General features: G+C 47.6%; 1 protein-coding gene across 2 annotated transcripts in view; it reads right to left on the reverse strand.

Annotated features, from left to right (window-relative positions):
* Positions 1-616: 616 nt before the first annotated feature.
* trim44 (tripartite motif containing 44) overlaps positions 617-19487 on the reverse strand; it is a 30433-nt gene continuing 11562 nt past the window's right edge. The window contains exons 5-6 of one of the 2 annotated variants that reach the window (XM_029154769.3): positions 18388-18410; positions 617-1906 (exon numbers count right to left, since the gene is read on the reverse strand). In XM_029154769.3, the coding sequence (XP_029010602.1) occupies positions 1822-1906; positions 18388-18410 (108 nt within the window). In that variant the 3' untranslated portion in view covers positions 617-1821. The remainder of the gene's footprint in view (positions 1907-18387; positions 18411-19487) is intronic. The other variant, XM_055509476.1, reaches the window with a different exon arrangement.

Here is a 19487-nt window from a genome sequence, read left to right on the forward strand (position 1 = left end):
TTAGGCCCCATTATTTCGGTAATAGGAAACTCACGAGAGAATGCAAACCTAGATGTGTTGCCATCCAGACGGCAATGACCGCTGGCTAAATGGGTTTCTCTCAGTCAATATCTCAATGCGCAGAGATCAGACGTGCTGAGGAAGCACTCCCCGCCCGCCCGGCGAGGCGGCGCGGGTCGAGAGCAGGTGTGAAGCCAGCGCGTGCCCCGTGGTGCGACTCCACGGAGGGAAATTGGGAATAAAACGCGAACGGCGGCGAGATGGAGGCTTTTCCAGTCATGGCTGAGAGCTGATGAAAAGTGGCTGCTGGCTTGTCTGGGTCTGTAGGCAAAAAAACAATATGTCTGAATTTTAAATGTGCCTGTGGAAAAGAGGAGAGCGTCAGCCGCTTTTGTTCGTAAACCTCCTATTCTCAGTCCTATCCGGATAGGTTGCCGCTTTGAAGTCTGATGAAAACCAGAAGCGCTCCTTTTTATGCCTCCCCACTCCTCCTCCTGTCTCCATCCATTGTCACATTCCTTTAAAGGTTCCTGGTAATAGTGTCGAGGATGATTGACGGTTTCCAGCAATACAGGAAATGTTCTTAAAGTAGAAATGTGACTGTCACCTAAACAACTTCCCAATCTAACAAAGTGTTTATTTACAGATTTATGACAAAAATAGACAAATAAAAACAAGAGAAAGCATCAGCCGACCAGGCTCCTGGCTGCTGTTAGAGTAAAGTAGGAGCTGCTGGAGTTATTTCGAGAGGCTGTTGACACGCGAACACTCCCCCTCGGGGAGGGATGAACCTGGCGGCGCATCTTAGCGCGGTGCTGAAGTCGTGGCGCTGTCAAACACGTGCCAAGTGTTAGAGATGACACCACATTCAATTTAGGATTTAAGGCAACAGAATCAATCACAGTGAAAACAAACTGCTGATAGAGACAGACCCGTGGCGGTGCATCGCGAATGAAACCCACAGTTGAGCAGTTCAAAGAAAAAAAAAAAAGTGTGCTCATTTGCCCCGCACTGTAATCCATCACGCGCTGCCGGTCGGCCGGGAGAAATGAGCCTTTACATTACAGCACGCCGACGGCTGATGCGCTGGAAGTGCTGCTTTGTACAGTCAAATTACAGTTCGATTTTCACCTAACAAAGACTCAGCAACATTGGCCGATCGATAGGTGTCAAAACGTCCCCCCGCCGCTGATAATGGAGCCGACGCGTCGCGGGAAGTGCGCGCAAATCTACAAAGCATGTGGATGGGGCGGATGATGAACAGGACGGACAAACACAAGCTACACACTAAAATATAATCACCCTGAACATCATCTCTAAAGGACACGAGGCCTCTGACGGCGCTTCCCTTATCGCGCCTGTGTCCAAAGCGTTTGTCGGAAAATGACACCGAAACGACAGCGCGCATAAATGAGCGAGCCGCGCCACATCACAGCATTTCCCCTGGCTGACATCTGTTGGGCTTAACAGATGCTCCGCTCGGCTGCGTACCCGAGCTTCCTCTCTGAGTCAGCCAGGCTCACCAGTAAGCCAAGGATCTGACTGGCGGTGGAAACTGAGCCTGATCGTAATTGATTGCACATAACTCGCGTTCTTCAATCAAAGAAAGTTAGTAGCTCGTGAGGAATTAAAGAAAGTTTGAGAGCGGGAGCGACGTGGCCATCCGTATTTGTCACCGCACCCTTGCTCAAGGTCGGTCCACTGCCGGCAGGCGCTCGGTGGGGGGGGGGCTGCAAAAAAGGGAGAAGGCCTGACGACTCGCCGGGGCTGAGGCAGACACCGAAGGACGTGTGAAAGTGGAAGGAGCCTGGCTCGCTGGAATCAAGGGGCATGGTCCATGGACGGCCCGGAGTCGCTGTCGTCGAAGTCCCGCGGGTCCACGGGCTCCGCCCTCGGCTCCGGAAGCCTGGGAACACAAAGCAGAGGGGACGCGTCAGCCCCGTTTCTGTCTCGCTCGCAAACACCTGGATGCAGCCAGGCAAATGCACACACCACCTACACGCACCTGTGCACACATTATGCAAATATAATAAACCCTTGTAAAATCTAATCAGCTTCAATCAAGCTATGCTTTAAGTAGGAATCATCCGTTCTGTCGCTTTTATATTAGCAGCTCTGTGGCGACAGAGACAAAGCGATCGCTAAATTGCAGAGACCTGTAGCAAGCGAAGCCTGGCTGAGGGATTGGATTTCACGGGAGACAGTCGACACTAATCATATGCTTTAATTGGACAACGTGGCAAGGGTGAGGGAGCACCGCTCCCGCCGGTGAAGCCGCTCTCTCCTGCAACCTCCCATCGCTCACACCATGATTTCAAATGATGGGCCGGCACGTCAGCAATTCTAAGCGTGCACTTAATGGAGGGAGATGCTGCTTAATTCAGTGACACGTTACTGCAAATAGCTTGTCGGGAGCAAATGCGGCAGCAATGCGGTAGATACTTCACTTCGACCCCGACTTTCTCTGTTCATCTGTTCATGCTAAATACAGCGCATTTCTGATGAAGGCAAAAAAAAAAAACAAAAAAAAACATCGGTTCATGAGCACCGATATCTGAAGGATGCTCCCCGAGTATTCCTGTCTGACACAGTTCTGCTGGCAGAAACAAAGAGCCGCTTCCTCCTGCACCTCCTGGAGGAGACGATCTCAACAGGGCACCTCATCAAAGAGCAGCCACGAATATGTGCACACATGAACGCAGGGAAGCGTCTCCCCACAGTATAAGTACACACTTCGTTAAGCACCACTGCTAAATGCGTGATACTAACTAAAATCTAATAAAGAAAATAATGCTCTTAAAGTGTAATGTTCGCAGAAAACCAATATGTCAGGTACAGTAGAGTAACACACACCTTGGCTTCAAGGAGCGAATGAACTGAAGGCCCAAATGACAATGTTGGACAGAAAACAACCAAACGCAGAGTTTGCGTCTCTATGGTTACAGCATCTCTCTTAAGTTCACATCAGAGACATTCATTATTCAGTAGCGCTGCTTCCATTCAAAATCTTGGCAGAGTTACCTTTTGCACTTCCAGCACACACGCCTCACTCAGTATTCAAACTGTCTGCAGCGTCACACAATCTGTTCACTCTTTGTTTTGCAGCGCGACACGCAGACGCCCGCGCCGAGGTGAGGTCCGCGCCTGCACACGCCTCTGATGGTGCGCGGGGGAAAAAAGTTGGCAGACCTATTTGTGTAAGGCAATTTCATCTTGCATCTGCAGTCAACCAAAACAGCCACCCTCGTATTCGTAAATTACAAAAAAAAAAAAGTAATTACAAATATATATTCATATTTCACAAAGTGAGAGCTCTGTCGGGGGGGAAATGAACTGCTCATATTCAGGTGGCCCTTGCTAAGCCTTCAGGACACATGGATGTAATAACTTATTTATTCCACCTGCAGCAAAAGGCCATTACTTGGGATAAAAAAAGAGGGAGACAGCGAGAAAGAAAGAGCGAGAGAGAGAGAGAGAGAGAGAGAGAGAGAGAGTGGAACATGCAGCTAAATGTCAGTGGGTGACTGATAAGTTTCTTTCATGTTGATGCTTCCTTTGTTCTGCTCATCTTTCCTGGTCTAAGTAAAAGATCGTTTTGCTCCGTGTGTGTGTGTGTGTGTGTGTGTGTGTGTGTGTGTGTGTGTGTGTGTGTGTGTGTGTGTGTGTGTGTGTGTGTGTGTGTGTGTGTGTCCTGATGACGGGGATTTTCTTCTTCATGCATGACTTATTCATAAGCCTTAACACAGTCCATGTATAATTGATCAGGACTGATCATTGCCTCCTCCCCTTTGTGTGACCACGGCCCGTGGACGGTGGAGGGGGGAGGCGGGAGGAGGTCCGGGGGAGCAGCCACACAGATTTATGTGTGGGCTGCAGAGAAGCACGCTGGCCGTGCTTGGAGCTGATAGACAGCCAACAGTCCTGTTATGTGGGTATGTGGGACTAAGCATTCTGTGGCTCGAGATTGAAATGGCAGAAAGAACAAAGCCGATTTCACTAATGCTTCCTCTAAGTGCAACAAAAGTTTCTTCAATAGCCCTAAAATAAACCCATCCCTCATGGGAGAAAACCTCAGGCTACCTGCAAGGAACAGCCTGATAAGGAAAGATAGAGATAGGGCGCGTGCACGACGGCGCCTCCGCCTTGACTCCTGCCGTTCTCATTCTATTCCAGTTCTGGCCTCCGTGGGAGGGACGGGAGGGAGGGGTCCTCGCCCTGGTTCAGTCTGAATTCCCTGCTCTTGGCAGAGGAGCTGCAGGACTCCTAAGTCATCATCCGGAAACACTCCCCCGTGAATAATCATACTGCGGTAGCTTGGATACGTTCGGAGAGAGGAAAAGGGGGTGGAGCTGCAGAGCAAACTCAGACTGGTTGATAGGAAAGTGAGTTTCTGCCTGATTAAGTAGAGAAGCTGAATGCACAGAACGGGTGGCGATCGTCTGCAGCGAGAAATAACCAGTGGATCGCCATTCGCATTTACAATACAGAGAGCGGCGATAGCATCTAAGTAGGGTCCATCACATGAGATGGCCCGGCCCAATCCCCGGCCCGGGGGGCTGAGGCCTAATGAGAGAGGATCCTTAATGGTTATTGATAGAGCCCACGAGGACAGACTCTTTCCCTCACTATCCAGTCAAGCGCCGCGCTCTGCTATTACTTAATGGAGTAAAATGTGAGGCATCAGCAGGATGATTTAACATTACAAACAGCTCCGGGACATGGCGTGAGGGTGACATGGAAAAATACAAGTGCACGAGGAGAGTGCAGCCCAGTGACAGCATTACCAAGGGACAGCAAATGAAAAAAGTAAGCATTGATTTGTGGACGGCAACCCGATATGAAAAAGAGAGGGGGAGATAGAGGCTATTATGAGTAATAGCCTGAGCTAATGCTCTGCCGCATCTAATTGGCCATTGTCCTGGACAGTTTTACATCCTTCTCGCCTCCTTGCCCGCTGCCAACTTCCCATCTTGCGTCTTTGGATTTACGAGCCGTCCCCTCCCCGAACGGCCCCCGTCTGAGGAGGTGTAATTCACAAACAGCACCTGCGCGGGCTTTTCATTAAGAACCCGCCGAGACTCCGGGCCATCGCGAGCGTGCCGGCCGGAATGCGAGGCGCGGAAAAAAGCGGAGGCGAAACAAAGGGGGGAAAAGGCTCGGGGAAGGAAAAGACAACGGATCATCAGGAGGGTGAGGGAGAGAGGATGAAGCAAGGCGAGCGCACGCGTGTGACGGGAACGGCATCCTGGACTATGAATTGCTTTACTCTCACAAGCAGTGAACCCAATTATGAGCAATGTTTGGATATGTGGCATCTACAAAGCTACTATGTTGACATGAGGTGCTGTCGTACCAACATGTCCTGTGATGAGAAGGCGACCGACGCGTCATCCATGATGCCGTCTGCTCTAGTTTACACGACTGGAGGCCTTTGTTCTCCGCAGCAAAGACAAACATAGTCTTGCACCAAATCCAGCTCACTGAAACTTCTAAATGAAAATAAATAAATCACTCCCGTCGCTATAGCGCCTACCTGCTATTTTTCAGAGCTGACAATAAAAGTGACGACATTCAACGCATGAGTGAGTCTGCTCCGTGCTACACACATCACAGACCCCCCGACTTTACAGGAGTCGCAGGGATGAAGCCGCTCTGATTTTGACTTTGAGTAGGCTGATGACTTAAAATAAATAAATAAACCACCGCGAGGGCCGAGGTTAGAGAGGTCCCAAAAACGTGTCACCTCACTTCTATGGCACCTTTTCTATTTTTGCTTTGTGTTTCATTGTCTCCCGTGAAAAGCGCGCTGTGTTCCGTGCTGGCAGACGCTGGCTACCGAGGAGACCCCATTAACATTCCATGGTGGGAGACCGCTACGTGGGCACAGGTGCCACCAGCTGTAGCACCGGCGGGGAAGGATGAGTCACAGCGTGGATTCACGACTGCTGAATCCGCCCGCGTCCTGGATCTGTGTGTGATGCGTGTTTCATTAACCGATCCCGCTCCATTTTGCGGTAAAGGTTTGCTCCCATCCCCATTTATCAGCCCACGATAAGTAGCGTTAAGATGCCGCGCGCGTCGCCCTCCTTGAGCGAAAACTGTATGTCTGGTGTTCTGTAACAAATTTGCTAATGCATCACTAATTGATGCACTTTAAGACAGGGAAGCCAAGCACAACGCCGCGCTCCCCCCGTCAGTCTGGTGGATTATCTACATGGGTGTCAGAACTCTCTGGGCGTTTTAAAGATAAATCGCTGAAATCTCTTTATAGCCAACATCTGTGCAAAACCCCCTGCTGAGCCACTGTCACGGCCGCGCTGGCTTTGTTTACATAGTGATTTATAGGACTGAGGAGATTATTTTCCCCAGGAAATATAACTGTCTGTGTTTATGACATCCAGACAGGCTGCAGCACCCGCTCCACGCACTCAGAAATACGATAATGCTATAATTTTCCACTTTAATCTAAAATGAAGGCCCGATCAAGCCAAGAAGAGAGCGCTCTGTTGTATCATTTATGAAGGGAGCTAAGGAGACTTTTTGTAATTACATTTCATTTGGGATGAAGCGCTTATAATACACTTTACACAAATTGAACATATGAATTATTGACTGTATCTCATGGCTTGAAAACCAGTGGAAAGGGGAAAAAAGACTTCCAGTGATGACAACAGCGACAATTTTAGCTGACTAATTACTACAGGCGATGGTCTATTCAGACTGTTCAGCAGGACTCTCCTACCCGTGATGTTTCCATGCTGTTCCCTAGACTTAATCAGCTAATTAGACAGAAGGCACAACAAGGAGCAATGCATGATGGTACGGGGTACGGATCGCTCCAGGCCCTTTTATATGACCCTTTGTGTTCACCGCAGCTCATTCATCGGAGCAAAATGGGAGCGGCGGAGATAAACCCATCTCATCATCCACTCGACACGTCGCCTGAAGTAGTCCCCATTCAAGCTCATGTGCATGCAAGCTATTATTTTAAAATGCAGCGAGTGTGCATGTGGAAATGCAGCGTGTGCAGCCCTGCAACCGGGGCCGCGTGCTGCCGAGCCGACGCGCGGCGCATACATTACGGCGCCGGCGCCTCCTCTTGCATACATATGGGCGCCCGATGAGGCGGAAAGGTCGGCGGAGCGGAATAAAATACTGCGCTGATGCTCATCCAATCACAATAATCACACAGGTCTGTCGGCGCTGCGAGCAGGTGTGCGGCGCTGATCGAAGACTCCTCGACGAACTAATTCCTCGCTCACGTCCACGTACGTAGGTACTGTACGTGAAAGCGTCACTGTAAAGATCCTGTGCTGGAGGCAACAGATGCGTCACTTGAAGTGGTAAACAAAAGAGTACAAGTCATCAGAGTACATATGTAATTAAAAACAAAGACAAAGAGCAAGAAGATAAGTCCAAAAGAGCCGGTGCACCTCTTTAAGGCCTCTTGTCAGTGAGAGGCAATCGGACCATCAACAACTGCCCCTAACAGCGAGTCCCCGGTGCCGTTAAACTCTTGGCCACAAATTAAAATGGCTATAAATGACGTTAGGAAGCTCCCATGGAGGAGAGCGAGGAGGAAATAATGCAATCACCTTAATAGTGTCACTAAGCATTGGGTGAGACAGGAGACACCAGATGCGGTGTGCTAACAAGACAGCGGGTCCCGGGGAGCCTAAACGCTGCCATAAACACCTGCCCTACTGTACGAATATCAACCATCAGCCATGGGTCTGCAGTTTAAAAGCACACTGAAACCTAATCATGTTGATATAATGTGTCATTTTACCAGACGCATGTTTCCTGCTGTTTTTCAATCAATGCTTTGCACAGCTAACAACATGGGAGGTTACACCCAGCGATGCTAAGGCTGTATCCTGTTCTCCTATCCACTATCAAACCTTAACAGTATCACTCCTTCTCTTTTGCTCTATTATCTGATTTTGCATCGCGGGTTTGTGCCGCTTTTATTTTCCGCTGCTTCTCGACAGAGTGCCAACAGGTCCGCGGCCGGATTAAAAAGCCTCAGCTGATTGAATCGGGAAACCTCGTCCGGCCGTTCGGCACACGCAGGTTCATCTCGCCTCATTATGCAGGTCTAGGGAGATGTCAACTATAGGAAAGGCATAACTCTGTGTTCCCCAGCCCACACAGGCCGGGTTTAAATGCAGGCTATGTCTTTCGGCGGTAATTGAAATTTCTATAGTATCTAATGGCTTAGAAGTTTGAACCTTGAGACCACGAAAGTAAGGAGCGGAGAGAAAAACGCAAAGTAAAGATAAACTTTTAATCTGTCCTTCAGAAAGCACACAGCTTCAGCTTACAGGTAATGAATAGTGAGCACCAACACTGCCCCCACTCCCCTCCTCCTCCCTTCTTTTTTCACTTGGCTGTTTATTTCTAGGTCCAGCGTTTCCCCATCTCTGTATTAATTTACTGAGGCTTACCCTTTATACCCTGTCTTCATTAGACTACACCCATAATGCCTCCACCCTCCCTTATATCAAAAGGCATCATCAGTCCAGGGCCAGTGAAGGGAGTCTTTTCTATCCAGCTTTACACAGGCTGTCATGTGACCACTGAGCTGTTGTGGGGCCAGACAGCCATTATGAAGACTGACTGGTCACAGCAGCTCCCACACACCCCCCGTTGCCTCTTCCAGACAAGCGGCAGACCGCCGGCGCCACCTTAATCGGCGAAACCGCCCAGGTGCCCCCGGCTGCTCCGGAATCGCGAGAGTTTGAAAATTAAAAAGCTGTTTACACCGCGTTGAAGTGACGCTAACTCGTCCCCCGTTGGCACTCCCCGATCAGACCCAGAGAGATGTCAGAGGTGCATATGGATGGAGAATAGGGGGGGGGGGGGGGGGGGGGACAAGACAGTTGAACAACAGACTGGCTGTTAAAACCCTCCTGTCACATGAAAACTCCCCCTCCCTGCAGCCAAGGCATGTCATCCAAGCTTTCAGTGTGAAGGACACCCAGACAGACAGCCCAGAAAACCTGGGCTCCAGACTGTCACGGCTCTCATCTTGCCTGATAAAAGCCTCACACGCCTCACCCAGCCCTCTGAGCCCCCCCCCCCGGATGGATTCTAAACATACTGTGGAATAAAGGTCTTCCCTCATCGTGCAGCAGCAGCCGCACAGAACCTGGCTCTTGCACCAAAGGAAAAGATGAACAAGTTATGATCTCTGCCAACCACAAAAACAACTTTAAAGTAAAGTTCTACATGCAAATGCGGCGCTACATTACAAATGTATTAGCGTCAGACTCTACAGATGGCACTGCACAAACAAACTGTGCTGGCTTTTATTAGTAGAAACAGAATTTTCTTGTTTTGTTGTTGCCGGGGCGGAACAGTTAGACGCGGCTGAGGTACAGATGCTAGAGACGCAGCTCCCCTGTGCTAATAAACCTTTACGCGCGCCGACACATCCTGTAAAACGTGAGTGAAACAAAAAAAAGCCCCATTTCTCCTGAAGGTGACTCCCCGTATCGAATATTTCATCATCGTGAAACTGTAACAATTTCGCTACGTTAGGGTTACTTTGAAATGATAATACGTTCCCCGTCCACATAAAATACTATAAGCAATGACAACTTTCCTGGTTTGTCAAAAATGACCGCAAAATATTCTGAAGGTAAAGTCTCATATGCAAATAGGGCGGCGATCAAAAAAAAAAAAAAGCAATTAATATTTTGTAGGCATGTGTCCGTTCACAGACTATCCTGAATTGAGGTGATCTTGTAAAGTGCATGCTAAATCTCTCATTAGACTCCCAGGGCAGTTAAATCCCAAACATCTCCTCGTTCCTCTCTCCAGCCACTAAGATAAATCTATGTGGTGACAGGGCTTGTCGTGAGGCTGCTGAATTAAACATGCCGGCGTTTGCACATTCCTCCTCCTCCTCCTCCTCACTGGGAGAATAACTGAAGTGAGGGGCAGATTGTGGACTGGAAGAGGAAGAGGAAGAGGAAGAGCGAGAGAGAATCCGGTCGACTGTCCTGCTGAGACACGTGTTATGACGTTGTTGCTGTGTCCGACTGTGACAAGGAGATGTGTGTGTGTGTGTGTGTGTGTGTGTGTGTGTGTGTGTGTGTGTGTGTGTGTGTGTGTGTGTGTGTGTGTGTGTGTGTGTGTGTGTGTGTGTGTGTGTGTGTGTGTGTGTGTGTGTGTGTGTGTGTGTGTGTGTGTGTGTGTGTGTGTGTGCGCGCGCGCGTGTCTCATGCTTGTTTTGGCAGTTCGCACACAAGGCCAGAGGTTTGATTCATCGCCCTCTGGTTCAGCCTGCCACTATCATCCTCCAACATCTCCACCAAGCTGAAATCAGACCTGTAATTCTCCCCGGAGGCGAACGCATGCTGATGCTGATGCTGATGCTGATGCGTGCGTGCATGTTTGAAGGGGTCACAGTGGGTGAGAGCATCTCCCCCGCCTGTGTGGAGGCATGGCTGCCTCGCTCGTTCCATCTCCCCCCTAATTACCTTAACTGTATCTGCGTGTTTGTGTTTACGGGAGCATTTAGAATGAATAATGAGGGTTCGTACGCAGTGCGACGCGTTTTAAGGACTTTTGCTTGTGTGCGTGATGCGGCGCGTGGCTCGAGCTGATCTAGTATGACAATCTGCCTTGTGGTTAGAAAACAGTACGAAGCGCTGCACGTGTGCGATGCAGCGATAATATGCAGAGTTTCCACGGAACCCATTTTTCCTGTTTGTAAACGGGCGCGATTCCCTGACAAGGTACAAGACGGGAGGAGAGGGAGTTCTAATTGCCTGGTCCACTTCCTGTTCAGTGTGTCATAACAGCTTTACCTGAGACAAAGACAGCGCTTTTGTGCTCAAAGGCAACCTACACCCACGAGCAGCACATCCACTGTACAAACCATCAGCTGGTTTGCTGGTTTTAGCTGACAACACTGTCACTTGTTAGCAATTACTGTGTGTGTAAACCTAAAATCTACATTCATTCTGATGTTATTACTACATAGTCAGACAATAATATCACTGAATGATTTATCATAAACAACTAGAGGTTAGAGTACAGGACTTTTCAACTTTTTTGTGTTTTTTATTCAACTGTCTAATGAACAATTTAAGACATTTGATAATCTCCTGGCCTTTTCTCAGCAGCACATTATCTTAGCAGCTACTAGCTACGGCTGATTCAACCTTTTCCAGCAGACTTTGCCTTAATAAAACAGAAAACGCTCTGTGCTACAGCTCCTACACTAGCCAGACTATGCACAAAGTCCTCCAGGCACGGCAGCTGACTGATACAAAACATTGCTTGGTCGGTGAAGGAGGTTATGTCATCATCAGCACACCACGAGATGCATCACGCCAGTTGTGCTCTGACACACGACGGAGGCACCAGGTTATTTGCACCTTGGATGCAGCAGGGTATGAGACAACTCCCTCACTCGCTGCTGCTTTTCCCTCACATCTGCATCAGCTCTTTTCATCACCTTATTAACTAATAATCAAGCGTCCATAAAGATGCGCCGACTCAGCAGTTTCTGCTGAAAAGTGAAAAACTGAGCCGTAATTAACTCTTTGATTCATTTCCACTCATTCGAACACCTCGCAGCCCAGGAGCCACAGAGCAGATAGGCCCGTATGACATTGTGATTATTAAATGGGACAGCTAGAGTCTGGGTGGGTAATTTAATGGGCAGGTGTGGGGAAGAAGGATTAACTAGACAGGCAGGGTTGAAATGGGTGCAGCACACGGAAAATGATGTTCCGCATTCATAAATAATGAAGTAGATAATAAGACATCAACACGTTTTACGATGTGACATAAAGGAGACACGTTCCGCCTTGATTTAAAGTCAGAAAGGAGGAAAGGAATGCAATTTCAGTGTAAGTGACTCACCGGGCTAAATATTAGATGGGACACAAGGTTATCGGGAGGAATATTTGTGGAAGCAGCTGTAATAAAGTGCAGACCTCCAGATGAGATACAATCCTCAGCCTGGTGAAGCCCACATCATCCCATCGTAAGCTATTGTTGCCGTCTCGTGCTGTGGAGCCTCATGAAACATTACTGGCGGAATCAAGTTTCCTGATTCTTCAACCTGCCTGCTCACCCCCCCCGTTCCTCTTCAGCAGTCACCACACACCATCCTCGCTGGAGTGGAAATGCATCAGGCTGCACCGTATGCATTCAATCTCAGCCTGGTTACAACATACCTGCCCGATTTTCAGAATAATCTTTCCCGGCACTGCGTGCCGCGTCGTTATTCCTCGGCAGCTTAAATGACGTTAATACACAAAAGCAAATTCCCTCTGGACGAGCGTATCAGTATATGTGAAATATGAATGAAAAGGTTCTGAACCCATTACTCTGTGATAAATCCAGCCTTCCCTCCATATTTTAAGGCAAAGTTCAACAACTGTGAATTTTTTAAAGGCTTCCGTGGCGCTGCTTGTTAAATTGTTAAATCGCGCTTCCTCACCAGAGTTACGTCCTCGGCAGAACGCGGCTGACAACCGCTGCCAAACTATAAAGTCGCTGTGCTGACGCTCGCGTGCGCGTGAAAGCCGCCTCAGCGTGCAGCAAAAGCGCAAAAGAACAAACACACCTCCGCACACGAGCGGCAATAACCAGAGCGAGAGGTGCGGAGCCGTCTGTGGCGGGGAGATATTCCTTACACATGGATTAATAATCCATTATTCATAGGCACTACAGGCTCACAGCATCAACACTAACACGGCCGTAACCCAAATCTGCTGCACTACAGCCTTGAAATCATCACAGACACTTAACACAGACTTTCTACTGTCTGGGTCAACAGCCGCAGCACTCAGCATAGCTCTTATATCTATCTAGAGAGCGGATCGATACCAGAAGCGCTCCTGAAGCTCCGGTCAAATGTCTCTACACCGTCTCCCCCAGCCCCCAAAGGCTGACACTGCAGGAAATGAACAACTTGGTGGAGCCACTATAGGCTGGGGGGAAAAAAAAAAATCTGAAATTCAAACTTAACCTCGAATAAAGTCGGGTCTAATATCAAAAGGAGGAGTTTGTTTGAAGGTACTTTCACGCCTGCCATGTCTGTTGGGCAGGATCACACATCCTGCCTGTCGGGTCTTCTTTGCATTTTGACAGGATGCATACATTTGTGCTGCACACTTGCTACTTTAACAGGATACTCAGCTTCCCCGTTCGCTCTTTGAACCACCGTGGTGCTGGTGGGGGAAGGGGAAGGGGGGGGTGCACGCGGAGGCTCCCGCTCGCCAACAGTAAAACATATGAGCGGCGCCGAAACAAGCCTAAGTCGAGATCAGGGGTGGGCTTTTGTGAGTAAATTACCTCATCTGTATTCAGGAAAAGTTTGAGCGAAAACAAATAACTGCCATTAGTCATCACCAAAAACAAAGCAAACACACACACACACACACTTATCTAGCTACTTTCTTCCATTATCTACCTGTTTTCCTCTTTCAGCGCCTCCACACATGCCCCCACCCTCACACCCCCGTTTCCGAAGCGCTTTGATGTATGTCATGCTAGCGTCGGCAGTATCCACGGAACACGTGCGCATCTGCCCACACACAAACAGACATGATTGACGTCTTAAAAAAAAAAAAAAACCCAGAGAAACATTGCAAATGTGTCATGAATAATGCATGCTTATACTCTCTTATCATCTAAATGCATGTCTCTCTATTTGTCAGTTTAGTTTGTGTTTGCTTTGCATTCATTTGGGACCTCACAGCCACCCCTGTGGAATGGTGATGGCCAACAGAGAGAGAAGACGGGAGACAGAGAGAGGGAGGAGGATGAAAGAGAGAGAGGCCCGGGCGTGTTAATGAAGATTTTCTAAGTGCAGTCATAAAAAGCTGCTGGGCCTTACACAGAAAAATGCACAGAAACCAGATACGAGTTGCCGAAACATTTTAAATTATTAAATGAGGCCGTGTTGGCGCGGATGCACGCACACACACACACACACAATCAGACTGGGACAAAGGCAAGAAAGCCTGTGGTGGCTCCTTCTGTAGCAGGATGCATGAATGTTTCATTAGAAAAAAAAGGCAGTGCCCTCCCTGCACGCCTTCATCTCTGGTGCTTTGTTCCGTGCGGTCCGGCCGCGCTCCCCTAACATCCCCCTGCTTCGCACTCAGCTCGTCTCTTTGACCCGGCGAAGGACGCCCGTCCCAGGCAGAGAGGCTGCGTCCCCACAGTGCCCCGCTCGCTACCCACGCCTGCCCAAACGTGCACGTAGACCGCGACTCACTCACTGAAACGTGGTGCGTGGAGGCTGCGAGTGCCCGGGACTCACCCCGGTCGGTAGACATGACGCTGATCAGCTGATGGAAGGTAACCATGACTTTGTTAATAGTTGCACCATTAATTAATGAATTTATTTATGGAAAAGGTTTGGATTGGCCAACAGCAGGTCTCAGCTCGTGGAATAATCACCGGCAGCACAGAAAATCCCAACATTTGCCCATTTCACCAACCTGTAGTCACCAATAACGTTTCGTTTGAGTTTGGTTTGTCAGCCTCAACCTTTTACTGGGATCTTCCATAATTACAGCCATGGTTTCTGTGCAGGCAGCAGTGAATCTAATGAATCTAACCAACATTCGGCTCAAGCTGCTCGGTTAGGAAAAATTAGATACAATTCCTGGGCTGATAAACAATTACTGAGAAGGTTAAGCTGAAATTATTGCTGAAAAGGTCGCAATTTACTGAAGGCATGCGTTGACTCGTCTTTGCCACATACACACATGCATTTTCCACAACAAATCAATGTGTTTTTGTCTGATCTGATTATTTCTCTTCCTGTTCCTGTTCGTTTTAGGCCACGAAGGAAAATCGGTTATAGGTGCTGCAGGGCTCTGGGTCACACGTGCCTGATAATGGGAGCAAAGTAGGACACGGCAGCTCGCAAGACATAGTGGCGAGCTAAGTGATTGAAGCAATGACTGGGGGGACCTTGCATTGTAATTGCTACGATCCCCAGAGGGTTTTGCCATTATAGTGTAATTACACCGTGTGATTTATATGCTCAGAAGGCCTCTGCAGCTCGCTCTAAACAAAGTCACACGCTTATCGAGATTCCTTTTTCCTATGGAAAACTTACTGATCATGCAACGATTTCCACTGAAGCTGAAAAACAAAGCTTTACTGGCTAAAGTGAAGTTGCACTGTGTTTTATATTTAAGGGCTCAGATAAGAGTTACTGTAAAATAATCCCTGCTCTTTATTATTTATATTATATACGTAGCAGTGGTGATGTGTTTTGTTAGAGTAGCCGCTGGGGTTTCGCAGAGCCACAAGTTCTTTATTCTGCCCGACTACTACTACAGTTTTAATAATTTCTACAGTATCTACAAAGAAAAGACGAGGCAGGCTGTGGGTACTAAGTGACTGTGTGACAATGTGCTCACACAGATATGCCCCTTAAATCCATGTGCGCCACTTGATTCATTATTAGATTTCTGTGTTATGCACTTACTCAGAAGTTTGACCTGCTTTGCATATCACCACATACATATTTTAATAAAAGCTATTCGCAAAACACGATCACCATCTACAGTAGCTGCAAGGTTAAAGTGCATGTTGTAAATTCCCTTTAATATGCACATTAAAAGGACGATGCATGGATTGGCTAGAATTAGGAGCTCCTAACAATTATGTGGATTAGCTGGGTACAGACAAGACGGTGTGATGCAGTAGCTGCAGAGGGGTTTAATTACGGTAAGAATTTTTTTTTTATTAGAACACTTTTTTGTAAAACTTCACATTTTGAATAAAGGAACATAAAAACACACACAAAGAAAGACTGACAGTGGGAGGCAGATGAAGGAGCAGACAGCATCAAGGTGACTGCTTCCAAAAATACTTAAGACTCACTTCGTTTGGGTGTTAAACTTTAACAGTGTTGACTGTTACCTACATTTATAACCTGCAGATCATTTGTATTTCATGGAGGCATAGAAAAGCTGAAATAGCAGGGGCCCATTTAGTTTAATTGTATAATTTCTCCTATTACAGTGAATTTCAGCATTTGGACCTATGATTCACAAAAGCAGCTCCACTGACACCTACTAGACTCCTTCAGTTCATTATGTGGCACTTACAGTGTAATTGAACAGTCATATGTAGAAGTAAAACAATTATATAGAAGCATATTCATCTTGCATTTGAAGTGGTAAACTCATAACTGAGTGTAGTGTAGTGATTACAACACAAATACTCGAAGGGTCCTGAAAAATGCCCCAGTGGCTGCTCCTTCCTGGTTAAAAGTAAAAAAATTCCTAAACTAAAAACCTTTAGTTGTAGAATCTCAAAGAGTGAGAAATATTTTGGTCTACTAAAAATAACTCCTCCCAAATCCCAACAGAACAGCATGTTTAAGTCTGGTGAGTTCAACTCCTAAGTGTGCATGTCTTTTACTCTCATTGACTGCCTCACTCTCTTTTCATCTACTCCTCACTTAAGCGCTATATTTCAGGGGACAACATAAAAGTGGTTTTCTGGAATTAAAGCAGTGCAGCAGCAATAAGCCTACTTGCGTCCTTTCATGTGTACACTAGTGTGTGACCACATCACTACTGATCCACCAGTGCGGCCCAGTCTGACCACTATGGGCTCACACAAGTAAATAATAGAATAGAAATATTTGAATTGCTACATTTTCATTTCATTTTAAATAAAATTTTGACCTGACAAGGAATGGAAAGTGTCATTTGCGAGTGGAGAGGTGTGATGGTTGGGCTGGAGGGAGCGAGGCCAGGTTTACACGTGCACTGGGAGGAGGACGACTCTTGGCAGCCATGAAGTAGCCATGTTACGAAGCTGGAGCACACTTGAGGGATCCTATCGACGGAGACGTCCAGGAGAGAGCTGTGCGGACGCGAGATTGCGCTCCTGTGGGGATGCTCTGTCTACGGCAGCGATACGCGGCTCAGACAGCGGATTAGTGTTTCTGCTCCATAATCAATTTGCTGTCTGGATCCCATTGCACATAACCCTAAACATCCACTCCTGCAAATCTCCCTCCTCCCACTGCTCCGTTCCCTCGCCACCAATTTCACTCCAGTTCTCCTTTTTTTCCCCCTCGTTTATTGTATTGTTTGCTTCACCTTCAAGCCTTAATCTCTACCACTCAACCAATATAATAATCCCTCACCTCGAGGAGAGTATACCTTTTTTGGCTTTTTATTAGAACCCTTCTACAGCTTCCCTTCTCCAACATTTTCTTTTTAAAAGGGTGTGTCATTTTCCAACAGCCAAGTGCAATTCAAGGCGATGTAAGGAACTTGGCGAGTAATTATATAGAAATGTAGACGTTAACCTTGACCAAGGACGCTATTAGCTCCATCTCACCCTTGGGCTCAAGCTTGCTGCCATCTGCTCCGGAGCTGAAGGGCCATAATATTGGCTGACCAAACAAAAAAAATTTAGCCTGTGTTGGCATTGTTTGCCAAAACAGGGTCATATATTCCCGGGGCTATTTAAAGCAATGCACATTCCAAAAAAGAAGCATGATGTTTATGGAATATAGGTATGTCTATTTTTATTCAGCCTTAGGTAATAATTAGGTTATTTCCTCTGAAGTTTGCATTTCCTAAAAGTGTCTGAGTCTGTGACACGCACGCAAGTTTGCGTCTGTAGTGGGGAGGAGTACTTTCTGACGAATGCCAAAGGTAAAGATCTAAGAGGAAAGGCAGAGACAGCAGGTGGTGCTAGAAGCGCTGCTTGTGTAGGAGAAGGGAGGCAGAGAGCGCTTTTTCATTTCAACAGATCGATAGTGTGAGGCTGGAAGAGGACTATCCATTTCAGATTGTCTGACAGAGACAGAGATGTCTGTGAAAGATGTAGCCCAGGCAAAAGCCCACACAAACAAAGTGTGGAAACAAAGGAATGGCTCCATATGCCCAGTGGTGTTGGTTGCTGTCCGTTCTACCTGCACGCAGGCTTGTATGGATGTAGGATGTAAATAATATGCTGTGGCGTGAAAGGCTCGACCTTGTCTTTACACACACACCCAGCTCCAGCCTTTACTGCCCACCGCCCTCTAATGGAGCAGACAGACTGTCACCACCTCACATTCCAGCAGGTACGCGCAAATGAGAGCCACTAATTGCCTTGCTGGGGAACTGACGTGACTCGCATCTGACCGACTCGGTCGGGAGTGGAGCATTGATGTGCATGGGCGCCTCGGCGCCGGAGCGAGTTTGTAAGTTGTCTGACGGAATAAAGGCGAGATGTGGGAGACGACGTTAGAGGGATGTGTGCGAATGTGTGATGAGTGCCTGTCAGTAGGACGGTGGTCAGTGGCACGAGGGCCTGACAGGGGAGGTTGATCACAGCTCAACTACCACAGTATAAGTAGATGAAGATGAATCACACTGGCAGTCTTACCTCGGCCTGGCCTCAATGTCGTGCTGGGAAAGAGAGGGAGAGAGAGAGAATGAAACATATTAAAAACCTTTGCACAGGTGTGGAAAAACAAGAGCACACAGGACTAAATATAGAATCAATCAACTTGGCTCTAAATGTGAGCAATCATTTTACACTTTCAACCACCACAGCTCATGAATAACGCTTTTAAAGAGACAAGTCTGCAGATTGTTCAATGTCAAAATGACGGAGAGACTATTGACTGGCATTTAGGCAAACTGCTGAACGGAATCATACCCTATTTCCGTTCCAGCATCATTTCACGGGGGCTACCCATAACATTAGAGCCATATCACATTGTTCACACACTCCTGACTTACAACTGCTTCTTCTATTGTAACCGTTAATGTTCTGCCCAGAACTGGCAGCAGCGTCGCACAGGACCTTGACAACGAGTGGCATAAAGCCTGTGCCAGAAAAGGGATCCTGACACTGTAACTAACAGCATCTTGGAGACAGTGGTTCCTTGGCAGCACGGAGGATGAGAGGAGAGCTGACGAGTGCAGCCCCGACTGTCCGTCTGCCTCGATGACTCAGATCTGGCTCTAAATTCAATTAGCTTCCGATCTGGACAAACCCTGAAGGTTCAGATATTTGAAACCGAGATTTGCCTTTGTTTACGCTGTCAAACACTTCAGCCGCCTCAAAAATCCATTTGTGAAGTCAGGGTGCAAAAGTGTCATTTACCAAAGAAGCTCGAGTGTTTGCTGCAAGGCCGCCTCTGCGCATTTAGGTATTTCCGTCTGTCTGTCTCTCTCTGCTCTGGTTGGTTAGCTGCCTTATCATGAGTTGAAAGCCAGCAGCAGCAGGGTTATAAAAGCCCCAAAGCTTTTCTTATTACATCTGACTCTAGAAAAGAAACAGTGATGTTGCTTTATACAACTAAAAGTGGAGTCGACCCAGCAAGCGAAGGCCATATCATGTCATGTCATTACACGCAGAATTAAAGCCACTAAATATTCCTAAGTGCTAAATGCTACCTTTGTCAGTGGCTTCATTTCTTTTGACTGCATTACATTACAGCTATGGGAATGTTATACTGCTCTAGTCCCCAGCGTGTG

Source organism: Betta splendens, chromosome 6, assembly GCF_900634795.4.
Source record: "Betta splendens chromosome 6, fBetSpl5.4, whole genome shotgun sequence".
Taxonomy (NCBI): Eukaryota; Metazoa; Chordata; class Actinopteri; order Anabantiformes; family Osphronemidae; genus Betta; species Betta splendens.